The 14,613-nt window shown below is 43.4% G+C and overlaps 1 protein-coding gene across 1 annotated transcript in view; it reads right to left on the minus strand.

The window, feature by feature from the left end:
* TMEM59L (transmembrane protein 59 like) overlaps positions 1 to 14,613 on the minus strand; it is a 120,739-nt gene that overhangs the window by 24,306 nt on the left and 81,820 nt on the right. Inside the window, exon 7 of the mRNA XM_073548022.1 lies at positions 8,830 to 8,947. Coding sequence (XP_073404123.1) covers positions 8,830 to 8,947 — 118 coding nt within the window. The remainder of the gene's footprint in view (positions 1 to 8,829; positions 8,948 to 14,613) is intronic.

Consider the following 14,613-nt stretch of genomic DNA (forward strand, 5'->3'; position numbering starts at 1 on the left):
TGTGTTACTTATGGTAGGCCTTGTTACATTGGTCCCAGCTCTCTGCAGTTCATTCACTAGGTCCCCCCGCGTGGTTCTGGGATTTTTGCTCACCGTTCTTGTGATCATTCTGACCCCACGGGGTGGGATTTTGCGTGGAGCACCAGATCGAGGGAGATTATCAGTGGTCTTGTATGTCTTCCATTTTCTAATTATTGCTCCCACAGTTGATTTCTTCACTCCAAGCTGGTTGGCTATTGCAGATTCAGTCTTCCCAGCCTGGTGCAGGGCTACAATTTTGTTTCTGGTGTCCTTTGACAGCTCTTTGGTCTTCACCATAGTGGAGTTTGGAGTCAGACTGTTTGAGGGTGTGCACAGGTGTCTTTTTATACTGATAACAAGTTTAAACAGGTGCCATTACTACAGGTAATGAGTGGAGGAAAGAGGAGACTCTTAAAGAAGAAGTTACAGGTCTGTGAGAGCCAGAAATCTTGATTGCTTGTTTCTGACCAAATACTTATTTTCCACCATAATATGCAAATAAAATGAAAAAAAAACAGACAATGTGATTTTCTGGATTTTTTTTTCTCAGTTTGTCTCCCATAGTTGAGGTCTACCTATGATGTAAATTACAGACGCCTCTCATCTTTTTAAGTGGTGGAACTTGCACTATTGCTGACTGACTAAATACTTTTTTTCCCCACTGTACAACTTATTTGCAAGAAACAGACATGAGGAGGAGGAGGAGGAGGTGTTGCATTGTATGTTAGAAACGTGTATATCTGCACAGAGATTGAAGCTTCAGAGACTGGGAGTTCTGTGGAAACTGTTTGGGTAAGAATACAAGGACAGAACAATGGAAAGGACACCATTGTAAGCATTTATTACAGGCCGCCTGTGCAAGCTGAAGATATGGATGAACTCTTTATGCATCAAATGGCCAAGTTCTTCAAAACATATGACTTAGTTGTCATGGGATGTTTTCAACTATCCTGACAATTGTTGGGAATCTCTCTCAGGCAAAACTAACAGGTCAAGGAAATTCTTATCCTCTCTTGCTGACAACTTTAACTTCCAAAAGGTAGGGGAAAAAACAAGGGGATCTGCTACCTTGGATCTAATCCATATAAACAGGGAGGAAATGGTTGAGGAGGTAAAAGTGGCTGGGACCCTAGGAGGTAGCGAACATGCTATTTTAGAATTTTGGATAACTAGAGGAGGAAGACCTGTGAAGACTCAGACGTTAAGGTTAGATTTCAGAAAGGCAGATTTTGAGGGATTCAGAAGAAGAATTGGAGGGATCCAATGGCTGGATATCCTAAAGGACAAAAATGTCCAGGAAGGATGGGAAATCTTGAAAAATGAAATTCTGATCTGAGATACCACCATAATTTGACCAAAGATGAAATATCATGTCTCTGTAATCTTGAAAAAGACACTAACATCACGATAAAACCTTCTGACAAAGGAAGGTAATACAGTGGTCATGGATAGTTCTGAGTATCGGTTGATGTGTCTTGCAATTTTGGAAAAGGAGGGAGACTATGAAATTCTTGAAAAAAATCCCACTCCCTTATTCATGAATGAGTTGAAATTGCTGGTTGAAAAGGGTTTTGCAGAGGGTTTTTTGGGTAAAGAAGAAAAAGATTTTCTAATCCCAGGACACCCGGTTATGCCAACCTTTTACGGTCTCCCAAAGATACACAAAGGCACCAATCCCCTGAAAGGGAGGCCAATTGTATCCGGTAATAATAGCAACACTGAAAACTGGGAGTATACTTAGACCAAATTTTAAAACCCTTTGTGGTGTCGTTGAATTCCTTTGTAAGAGACTCCATGGATTTGATGCAAAAGCTAGACGGTATCTGTCTGGATGCCGATATGGTGTTGGGCGGCATTGACGTGGAGTCTTTTTACTCCTCTGTCCCCCATGACAAGGGGTTACTTGCAGTTAAACACTATCTTTGTACTAGAGGAACACAATTCTCCAAACATAATAGGTTCGTTTTGGAGGCCTTGGAGTTTTGTCTCACTAAAAACGTATTTGTTTTTGATCGCAGATACTTCCACCAGCTCAGGGGCACTGCGATGGGTAGCCCTTGTGCGCCCTCATATGCAAATTTGCTCCTGGGCTGGTGGGAGAAAGAGGTGATCTTTGGTGACTGTGTGTCCAGCCCAGATGACAGGATTGTCATGTGGTTACGCTATATCGACGACATCCTGGTCATCTGGAGGGGGAACATGGTAGATTTTGGAACCTTTGTGGAGGGTTTGAAACGAAACAATATTGGTTTACGGTTCACCTATGAAGTGAATTCCCACACATTGAACTTCCTTGATATCTGCATAACTAAAAATGCTGAGGGTTCTCTCTGTACTAAAACCCATCGAAAGGCAACAGCTACAAATTCGTTCCTAAAATGGGAGAGTAACCACCCACTATCCCTTAAAAGAGGCATACCAAAAAGCCAATACCTAAGGGTGTGCAGAAATTGCTCAGAAACAGCAGATTTTGAGACCCAGGTAAAAGACCTGCAAAGGAGGTTCCTAGATAGAGGTTATTCTAATAATATTTTATGGAGGGCCTATAAGGAATCGGTTGGAAAGGATCGGAGGGAGCTCCTAATTCCTAGACCAAAAAAGAGGGACAATGATTTTGTCCAGTTCATAACTAAATTTTCCAATGGGTCCAATCTAATTAGGTCCATATTACAACAACATTGGCCAATTCTGAAGATGGATAACATTATCACCAAATTTGGCCCCACAAATCCCGAAATCACGTATAGGAGGGGTACTTCCTTACAGGACCGACTAGTCCACAGTCACTTCCAACCAAAGGAGACTAAAAAGTTCCTATCTAACCAACCCAAAGGATGTTTCAAATGTTGGGGATGCAAGGCCTATATGTCCATCACACAGGCAAAGACCTTCATAAGTAATGTGACTGGTATAACCTACTCCATACGCCAGTTCATCAAATGCCGCACCAGTGGGGTGGTGTACAAAGCCACATGCAGATGCGGCATTGAATATATAGGGAAAACAAAAAGAGAATTTCGCAAGAGAGTGGGTGAACACATACGGGACATTATCTATAAGAGGGATACCCCAGTAGCAAACCATGTGAACATGTGCCATCAAAGTGACCCTAGGGTAATCTCATTTATTGCTATTGATAGGATTGTACCTCCTGTAAGAGGGGGGGGATTGGAATAAGATGATCCTTCAAAAAGAAAGTAAATGGATCTTCCAATTGAGAACGATGCATCCACATGGCTTAAATGAACAACTGTCCTATTGTCGTTTTTTATAAGGACACCTGTGTTGTTCGTGGCGTTATTCCTTGATTTATTGTTTTTGATAAATGCATTTTTCTTCATTTGTGATTGACAATTTTGGAGCCGCCCTCTTTGTTTTTTGCCGTGCAATTAGGTTTTTCTGGGCTTGCCCCCAACACTCCCTATATAGGGGATGGTCATCACGTGGTTAGCTCGCCCAGTCTTTCCATCCCACGGCTCAAGAGATCCACTCCTTACATCATATAACTTCCCCCAAACAACTGCTATTTTTCACATTTTTCTATCTTAGTAACCTCTTCCAAAAACCATGTTTTATTTTGGGCACAAATTGTCATTGGGCGTACCTTAGAATTACTACACCTCTTGGACCTTGTTCACATGGTTGTTGTCATACTGTGTGGTGAGGTATTTTGTATCATGCCATTTGGGATTCTTTTGTTCCCCAGTATTTAGCAAATTTGCATATGGGGTCTTGTGAATATATAAACTTTTAGTTTGAATACAGTTTATTATGTTATTATTACTGGAGTCTAATTAGTCCTTTGTGGCGATTCTCAAGCACAAAAGGGTTAATTAAGATGGACGGTGCAATGCTAATAGATGCTACAATACAATGGGTTTTATTGTGGGTTTTTCTTCAGCTCCAGACATTACCATAGTAACAGGAGCGCTCCACAGCCCATGCTGCTGTGACGTTAGTCACAGCGCCGTCCCATTTGCAGCGCACGTCACACGCCAGGGGCGTGGCTTACAAAGGACGCGGCCTCCAGCTCAAACTATATGAACCACAAAAGCGGGGGATGACGGTAAGGCAGCGGTATTTTTTGCTATAACTCCCCTGATGAGTGTATTATAACGAAATGCGTCGGCAGACGCAATCCTCAAGGCAGGCAGTGCCTGGTACCACCCGTTATGGTTCCATGGTTAGTCTAAAGGGTATTGGAAGGAATGGACTCCTCATTATTGGGTGAGATCTGACAACGTTAAAGCCGCAATAATATGTCATAAATGCGGCATTGCTGTGTTCGAACTTCTATGGTCACTTTGAATGCTCACTGATTTAGTGAGGTATTATGGTTCTTCTAGTGTGACCCATTTTGAACTCCCTTCCTCCATTCCTGCCTCTATATATTTCAAGCTGCATACATTTCGGCCTCATGTTATTTATGGAAAGTTTCTGTTACATTTTGTAGCACTGTAGAGGAACTGTGTGTGCATGCAATTATATGCCTATGTGTTATGGCTACTGGTATAAAGGGGATAGTCATTCATTGCTTTGCATAAAACACTTTTGGATATGCCCTGTCACGGGGTCCTTCTCTGGTATCACACAATCAACAGAGCAAGAGGAGAGTGAACAATTCCAAGACATTTATTTAGGCAAAAATATGAAAGGTCCATATTCAGTCCACCACACAAAGGATAAGATAGTCCAGAATCTGAATGCAGTTCAGTAACAGTATAACATGTCCAGGGAGATGAGAGTCCAAAATCCAGCTGACAGTGATAACATGTTCCATATATTCTTCTTTCTCTCAGAAGTCCTATCTTCACACCATGCTCTGCACACAGCAACTCACTTGCCCAGCCTCTATCCTCCCCAGGCCCCCTCATTATGTCCAGGGAGTCAAAACAGGTTGGGGCAGCTTTTCAGGCCTCCCAGACTTGACAAAAGGTGCCTGGGGGATTATGACACTACAGGGGGTCATCAAGAGTCATAGATAAAAGTCAGGCTGCAGACATACAAGGCATCAAGATTAACACTATGCAAATCAGTGAAATAGCAATATACACAAAATGATATCCATATAGCACATCACACCATCACAACCTCTCCCCCCTCATAATAAGTGAGCACGCTATGAGGTCTACACAGACCTCTGGCCTGCTCACTATAGTCCACATTGCTCAATCGTTTATAGTTCCTTGTACAGTGGCAGGGGTTGCAATAATTATAAGCACTTGATGTCCTTCCATAAATTCCCGGGTCCTGGCGTTACGGTCATACCAGGTTTCTTGACTGGACTGGGCCATTTGCTGTTGATCATTAGCCACTAGCTGGGCGAGACGATCTCTGAACTCTAGAACGTAGAGAATGATGGGCATTCCAATGTCTGCAATATCTCCCTCCAATTGTTCTTTCAGAAGAGTGAGAGGCCCACGGACCTTCTGGCCAAACAGATTGCTCCTCAGTGGGGTCCGAATGTTGTGGTGCTTGAAGGGCCTGTAGTCGGGTGACTGCTCCCACAAAATGACACTGTAACTCCCCAATGTCGTTCCCAAGGAGGATGTCTGCAGGAAGTCCTCCCATAACTCCAATCCAGCACAGTTTTTCTCCAAAACCATAATCCAAACTCACCAAAGCTCGCTGTATATATTTGCGGACACCCCCCGCCAAGACAATGGGAATTTCTGCACCCTGGTGAATTGCCTCGGGTCGAACCACACGGGTGTCAGCGATAGTCAGAAATGCCCCCTTGTCTCTAAATCCTGACACTTTATCCATCAATTAAGACATCCTGCAGGTGGCATTGCCGTTGCTCTCGGTAGCCAAAGGACAGAGGCCGAAGTCCGAACACTCCAGGAGGAGTATCTATAGTGCCGTGGTCGGTGGTCCACTCTGGTTGGGATGGTGGTAGCTCTTTCTCAGGCGGGATGGAGTGTACTAGATGCACTGGACGAGGTGGGGCTGCGCGGGGCTCCCTCCGAATCCTTGAGGGACATCCAAACTGCAAATGTCCAGGTTGCCCACACACATAACATCTCTCTGTGATACCCCCAGGTCGTGTTCGGAACTGTTGGGGTCCAGGATTGGGAGGCGTGATAGTCAGCGGCTTGCGACTAGGTGGAAGGGCAGATATAATCTGAGGGGGACGGGGCGCGGGAGCAGGCCGTGGTTCATTGTCCAGAAGCCTCCTCCATTGCGGTCGGATAGTAAGGGCTTCATCGGCCAGGGCTGCAGCTCTATCCACGGTACACGGCGTGCGCTCCCGGACCCATTCCCGGACTTCTGCAGGGCACTTGGCAAGAAATTGTTCTATAAGGAACGCCTGTATAACATCTTCCACAGTAAAGGTGTTTTCTGCTTCCAGCCATCTCCGACATGCCTCGGACATCTTATGTGCATACATCCTAAACGATCCCCCCGTGGTGCATGGGAGGTCTCGGAACTTGGCCCTATATGAGTCTAGGGTGATAGCATGGTAATCCAGGATAGTCCGCTTTACAATGTTATAATCCCGATTCCGCAGTGCATCAATGGTTCGGTAAGCCTCCGCCAAGCTTCCGTTCAGGAGCCCCACTAACAAACGCATCCAGCTAGAGTGGGGCACCTCTATCACAGCACACTGCTGCTCAAAGTCTTTGAAGAACCCCTCCACATCTCCAGAAGCCTCATCAAATGGCTTAAACTCTGCCCGGGTGATCCGTACAGGCTCCCGGATTGTTGGGGTTACACTCCACATTGCGTTACTCCCTTTTTCAAGCTCCATTGCTTCCTGTCTCCGCTGTGCCCGGCGGGCAGCCTCCTCCTTGTACTCCTGAGAGACGCCGGGGCCCAGAACCGCCATCTCTTCTTCATACCACACCAACCACTGGCTTTTCTGGATGAGGATCCCTGTCTCCAGTGCTCGTCCTTCAGACATCTGGGAGGAGGTGGCCGGGCTAGCGCCCACCAGTAGATCGATTAAGGCCTCTTTAGTCAGTCCCTGGTAGTTCAGGCCCAGGTCTCTGGCTCTCTCCTGTAAACTGCATACAGTCCAATTTCTGTATTCACTCTGTGGGTGGTTCTCCATTGGGTGACGCTCTGTTGATCCCACCGCTGCCACCAGTTGTCACGGGGTCCTTCTCTGGTATCACACAATCAACAGAGCAAGAGGAGAGTGAACAATTCCAAGACATTTATTTAGGCAAAAATATGAAAGGTCCATATTCAGTCCACCACACAAAGGATAAGATAGTCCAGAATCTGAATGCAGTTCAGTAACAGTATAACATGTCCAGGGAGATGAGAGTCCAAAATCCAGCTGACAGTGATAACATGTTCCATATATTCTTCTTTCTCTCAGAAGTCCTGTCTTCACACCATGCTCTGCACACAGCAACTCACTTGCCCAGCCCCTATCCTCCCCAGGCCCCCTCATTATGTCCAGGGAGTCAAAACAGGTTGGGGCAGCTTTTCAGGCCTCCCAGACTTGACAAAAGGTGCCTGGGGGATTATGACACTACAGGGGGTCATCAAGAGTCATAGATAAAAGTCAGGCTGCAGACATACAAGGCATCAAGATTAACACTATGCAAATCAGTGAAATAGCAATATACACAAAATGATATCCATATAGCACATCACACCATCACAGCCTCCTATTCCAATTGCTTCATTGGTAGTTGTTACTAATTTTAATGATGGAAATGTGATCATTTGACCACAGTGCAAGTGCATATTATATTGAATACTGTGGTCCCATTAGACAACAACAAGATTATTTACTAGAGGCCTCATACTCATTTGTAGGCAGGAAAATACCTGCGAGTATTTTTATCTGTGTCTTCGTGTTTTTTGTGTTTTTTTCTGTTTGAGTCTATTCACAAGGGTGTTGTCTGTCATATTTAAATTAGACCTTGAATAAAAGTTAAATTTTATCCATTGCTATTCACAATCAGAAAATAGCGACCAGAATGGTGACCGGTCTGCAAACCCTGTCTTATGAGGAAAGGTTGCATGATTTGGGAATGTTTAGCTTGCAAAAGAGAAGACTGAAAGGAGACTTAATAGCTGTCTACAAATATCTCAAGGGCTGTCACATTGTAGAAGGATCAACTTTATTCTCATTTGCACAAGGAAAGACTAGAAGCAATGGGATGAAACTGAATGGGAGGAGACACAGATTAGATATTAGAAAAAACTTTTTGACAGAGTGATCAATGAGTGGAACAGGCTGCCACGAGAAGTGGTGAGTTCTCCTTCAATGGAAGACTTCAAACAGAGGCTGGCAGACATCTGTCTGGGATGATTTAGCGAATCCTGCTTTGAGTAGGGGGTTGGACCAGATGGCCCAGAAGGTCCCTTCCAACTCTACGATTCTATGATTCTATGGTATTAGGAGTGCCACTGAAAACAACTACGTACTTGGATTACTAATTACCCCTTTAGAGACTACATGAACAGACGTGGTGGTGGCAATTTAGGAGAACAACATCTAATAGGTTCCCTTACTCTTTCTGCACTCAAAATGCACTTTCTGGAAGTTTCAGGTTATTCAAAAAGTTTTGTGACTTTACTGTAGGCAAGCAATAAAAATGTCAGTATGACAATCTGTGTAGACTGCAGCAACAGGGACTTTACTAAGTAGTGAAACAATTCTGCCATACAGTCTTATGGTGACAAGCGGAAAGTGCACCAAACTATATCTATCAACTGTAATATAAGTCTTGTGATGAGTCAACCCCTTTAATATTTTATTTCAAAGTTTGTGCCATACCGTTTAACTGTATCCTGATTTAATTGAAAATGTTATTTCATAGGCAGTTAAGTTCAATACTACAGTACCTGAGCCTTTATATGTTGATCTGGAGCAGTTACCAAGCTAGCACAGCTAAGCCAGAGCATCACCATGATGGAGAGGAACAAGCATGCCGCCAGAATCCAACGTGGTAATCCTGAGCGCCTGCAAAGATAATCACAGAAGAAAGTTTTGTCTAGAGACCATTGAATTCATTTGGTGTGTAAAACAAAATGAATGCCATACTGACATAACTTGTCTAGAATATTTTTTAATGGATAATTTGCAATGATTAATAGGAAACTGGTCCTTTATTATTTTTTTCAATTGCCCATGTTTAAAATGGATGTCATAGTGATGTTAAAAACAGATATATGACTTACATATGGACATAAAAAATGGGCATATGGAACTCCAGGCAGATGAAAAATATTTTCTGGGTGCAAAACAGACAATTTTTCATACCCTTGTCTGAAAATGCCCTTGAAGAATGTGCACACAGAGTGTATTTGAGTCAGTCAAAAATAACAAGTTTTCTAGTGCAGACATCTTTTTGGGGGAGGGGTTTGAAGAGTTTTTTCATTTTGTTCAAAGTTTTCATTTATGTCCAGCATGGGTGTTACTTTATCTTGCATAGTAATGATTGCTCTGATATCTTGTTACAGTGGGTATGGAAAATATTCAGGCCCCTTTAAATTGTTTACTGCTGGTGAGATGGCTTCATGTGGTGAGCTGGCTTCATTTTCCTTTGTACCTTAAATTTTTAACTTTTTGTTTCATTGCAGCCATTTGATAAATTCAAAAAAGATCATTTTTCTCTCATTAATGTACACTCTGCACCCCATATTGACTGGAAAAAAACAGAAATGTAGAAATTTTTGCAAATTTATTAAAAAAGAAAAACTGAAATATCACATGGTCATAAGTATTCAGACCCTTTGCTCAGTATTGAATAGAAGCACCCTTTTGAGCTAGTACAGCCATGAGTCTTCTTGGGAATGATGCCACAAGTTTTTCACACCTGGATTTGGGGATCCCCTGCCATTCTTCCTTGCAGATCCTCTCCAGTTTTGTCAGGTGGACAGCCATTTTCAGGTCTCTCCGGAGATGCTCAGTTGGGTTTAGGTCAGGGCTCTGGCTGGGCCAGTCAAGAATGGTCACAGAGTTGTTCTGAAGCCACTCCTTTGTTATTTTAGCTGTGTGCTTAGAGTCCTTGTCTTGTTGGAAGGTGAACCTTTGGCCAATTCTGAGGTCCAGAGCACTCTGGAAGAGGTTTTCCTCCAGGATATCTCTGTACTTTGCCGCATTCATGTTTCCTTCAATTGCAACCAGTCATCCTGTCCCTGCAGCTGAAAAACACCCCCATAGCATGATGCTTTCACCACCATGTTTCACTGGGATTGTATTGGGCAGGTGATGAGCAATGCCTGGTTTTCTCCACACATACCGCTTAGAATTATCACCAAAAAGTTCTATCTTTGTCTCATCAGACAAGAGAATCTTATTTCTCATAGTCTGAGAGTCCTTCATGTGTTTTTTTAGCAAACTCTTTGTGGGCTTTCATATATCTGGCACTGAGGAGAGGCTTCTGTCAGGCCACTCTGCCATAAAGGCCAGACTGGTGGAGGGCTGCAGTGATATTTGACTTTGTGGAACTTTCTCCCATCTCCCTACTGCATCTGTGGAGCTCAGCCACAATGATCTTGGGGTTCTTCTTTACCTCTCTCACCAAGGCTCTTCTCCCACGATTGCTCAGTTTGGCTGAACGGCCAGGTCTAGGAAGACTTCTGATGATCCTAAACTTCTTCCTTTTAAGGATTATGGAGGCCACTGTGCTCTTAGGAACCTACTGCAGAAATTCTTTTGTAACCTTGACAAGATGTGTGCCATGCCACAATTCTGTCTCTGAGCTCCTTGGTCAGTTCCTTTGACCTCATGATTCTCATGTGGTTTGACATGCACTGTGAGCTGTGAGGTCTTATATAGACAGGTGGGTTCCTTTACAAATCAAGTCCTATCAGTTTAATAAAACACAGCTGGACTCCAATAAAGGAATGGAACCATCTCAAGGAGGATGACAAGGAAATACACAGCGTGTGACTCAAATATGAGTGTCTGAATACTCATGACCATGTGATATTTCAGTTTTCCTCTTTTAATAAATTTGCAAAAATTTCTACATTTCTGGGTTTGCTTTCAGTCAAGAACATTTTTGAATTTACCAAATGGCTGCAATGAAACAAAGAGTGAAAAATTTAAATAAGTCTGAATACTTTCCGTACCCACTATAATTGCTTGATTATTTAATGAGGTTTACTGGTGCTAGAACCTAGCAAATACTTCCTATATATTCAGATCTAGCTTAGGGGTATTACATATGCTGGTGGGCATGTGTACAATATCCTTCAAAGTGAAATATTTTCATAGTGCATTGTATTTTATCATGGCAGTTCAACAGGGCAGGAGACAAGTAAGCTATACCAGATACTCAAATAAACATAATTCTTGACAGTTGTACTACATTATTTATTTTCCACATCTCTTTGCTGTATCTGTGCTTTTACACATTCAGTACACTCTCTACAAATCAGGCCCTCTCTTCTCCCTTCTCCTATGTACAATTCTCAGGCTCACTGACATTTCTCAATTACTCCAAACCATCCACTATCAATATACAGTGCAAAAAACAATCCCATAAATCATTGAACCACCTTATTTCTTTTTTTTCTCCTTCTCCTAGTCACTGGTGACATCTCCCCTATCCCTGGCCCTCCTTCCACTAGTATTTATAACTTTTCCTGCTGTATATAGAAACCCTGCTAATGTTACTAACATTCATAGCTCGCCTTCTCCGGCCTCATTAAGGCCTCTTTCACACATCAGTTTTTTTCCATCAGTCCGGCGACTGATGCCGCTTGATCTGTTTTTTTCATCATAGACTTGTATTAGCGACGAATTGCGACGGATGGCATCACGTTTCATCCGTCGTTCCCCGGATCCGTCGGAAATTCTCCGTCCGGCGGCCGGACACTCCGCACAAAGCAACGTTTTTTGTCTCCGTCGAAAAGTCATACAGCAACGGATCCGTCACCATCCGTTGTCTGCTAGAATGGACGCCTATGGGCGACGGATCCATCGTAGTCCGTCAAATGAAGGAATCCAGCAACGGATTCCGTCTTTTTAAATGAGCATGCTCAGTTTACCTCTGGTCACTGGTGTCAGCTGATGGGACAACTGATCCCATCATCCGACACCTACTACTACTAATTGCAGTGAGAGCAGGAGCAGCGGATGGGAGTATTCATCTGTCGCTCCTGCGCTGAATATAAATAAATAATAAAAAAGCGGTGTGGGTCTCCCCCTATTTTTGATAACCAGCCAAACGAAACTCACAGCTGGGGGCTGCAACCCTCAGCTGTCAGCTTTAGCAAAGCTTGAGAGATATAATATCAAAAATAAAATCCAGAAAATCACATTGTATAAATTATATACATTTATTTGCATTTTGCAGTGAGAAATAAGTATTTGATCCCCTACCAAGCATTAAGAGTTCTGGCACCTACAGACCAGTTAGACTCCTAATCAACTCGTTACCTGCATTAAAGACAGCTGTCTTACATAGTTACCTTCATAAAAGACTCCTGTCCACAGACTCAATTAATCATTGAGACTCCAAACGCTACAACATGGGCAAGACCAAAGAGCTTTATAAGGACAGGGACAAGATCATAGACTTGCACAAAGCTGGAATGGGCTACACAACCATAAGTGAGACGCTGGGTGAGAAGGAGACAACTGTTGGTGCAATAGTGAGAAAATGAAAGAAGTACAAAATGACTGTCAATCGAATTGATCTGGTGCACCATGCAAAATCTCACCTCGTGAGGTATCCTTGATCATGAGGAAGGTGAGAGCTCAGCCTAAAACTACATGGGGGAACTTGGCAGCTGGGACCACGGTCACCAAGAAAACCATTGGTAAGACATTATGCCGTAAAGGTTTAAAATCCTGCAGTGCCCGCAAAGTCCCCCTGTTCAAGAAGGCACATGTGCAGGCCCTTCTGAAGTTTGCCAATGAACACCTGGATGATTCTGTGAGTGATTGGGAGAAGGTGCTGTGGTCAGATGAGACAAAAGTTGAGCTCTCTGGCATTAACTCAACTTGTCGTGTTTAGAGGAGGAGAAATGCTGCCTATGACCCAAAGAACCCCGTCCCCACTGTCAAGCATGGGGGTGGAAACATTATGTTTTGAGGGTGTTTCTCTGCTAAGGGCAGAGGACTACTTCACCGCATCAATGGGAGAATGGATGGAGCCATGTACTGTAAAATCCTGAGTGACAGCCTCCTTCCCTCTGCCAGGACATTAAAAATGGGTCATTGTTGGGTCTTCCAGCAATACAATGACCCAAAACATACAGCCAAGGCAACAAAGGAGTGGCTCAAAAAGAAGCACATTAAGGATAAGGAGTGGCCTAGCCAGTCTCCAGATCTTAATCCCATAGAAAACTTATGGAGGGAGTTGAAGCTACGACAGTCTCAAAATCTTAATGATTTAGAGATGGTCTGTAAAGAAGAGTGGACCAAAATTCCTCCTTACATGTACACAAACCTCATAATAAACTACAAAAGATGCTTGACTGCTGTGCTTGCCAACAAGGGTTTTGCCACCAAGTATTAAGACTTGTTTGTCAGAAGGATTAAATACTTTTTTCTTATTAAGTTACCCTTAAAATTATAGACTGTTTATGACTTTGACAGTGTGCAAACTTACAAAATCAGCAAGGGATCAAATAATTATTTCCCCCAGTGTAGCTGTCCTGATGTATACTGCCGTGCAGTGCTCCTGTTTGTTATTCTGATTATTCCTGTTGACCACCCATTTGGTTTACGATTTTGCCCCTGACATGACCTCTTGGCTTCACCCTGCTTGCCAACCCTTCTTGCCTCTGGTTCGCTTCTCCAGACAGCAGCCTTTTGTGGAAGTGATCCACTGTATATCCTGTTTTAAGTCCAGATCTCTATATAGGTGTTAAAGGGTGGTCAGGGTTCCTCTGGAATCTACCAGATAGAGTGGCTTGTTCCAAGTCTGAGGTGTTTTTTTTTAACCCATGGTCTCTGAGAGTCATAGCAGCATCATTGTTGTTACTGTGTAAAATTGCAGCAAAGAGACTTAAAGGGGTATTCCCATCTCCAACATCCTATCGCAATATGTTTTAGGTTTATTATTAATATTAGCAAATACCTTCAATTAGAAATATAGTATAGTTTTCTTAATAATTTGTCGCTTACCTCATGTGCACGCATTGCGGTAGCTTAGGTATTCATGGCTATGACCACTCATATAGTGACAGTTACTGTATTTTTTGGACTATTAGACGCACTTTTTTCCTCTCAAAAATTTGGAGGAAAATGGGAGGTGCATACTATAGTCCGGATGGGGAGGTGGTGGAGCGGCATTAGCAGGTCACAGGAGGCAGGAGCAGGCTGCTGTGGCTAACCCCTGTACCCGCTGTTAAAGACAAATGAATATACACTGCTCCCCACACTCACGGGAGTGGGAAGCAGTGAGTATTCCAGCAGCTGTCCTCGGATTGTAAACAGCATATGACGTCACTGCCAGGATAGGGATGAGGGCTATGCATACCAGGATACGAATGAGGGGGTCATGCATACTGAGATAAGGATGAGGGGGATATGCATACGGGAATGGGATGAGGGGACCATGGATATCAGAAAGGGGATGAGGGGACCATGTATATCAGAATGGGGATGAGGGGACCATGTATATCAGAATGGGGAAAAGGGAACCATGTATATCAGGATGGAAATGA

The sequence above is a fragment of the Dendrobates tinctorius genome, unplaced genomic scaffold (genome assembly GCF_039654945.1).
Source record: "Dendrobates tinctorius isolate UK_male_01 unplaced genomic scaffold, ASM3965494v1 ptg000011l, whole genome shotgun sequence".
NCBI classification, from domain to species: domain Eukaryota; kingdom Metazoa; phylum Chordata; class Amphibia; order Anura; family Dendrobatidae; genus Dendrobates; species Dendrobates tinctorius.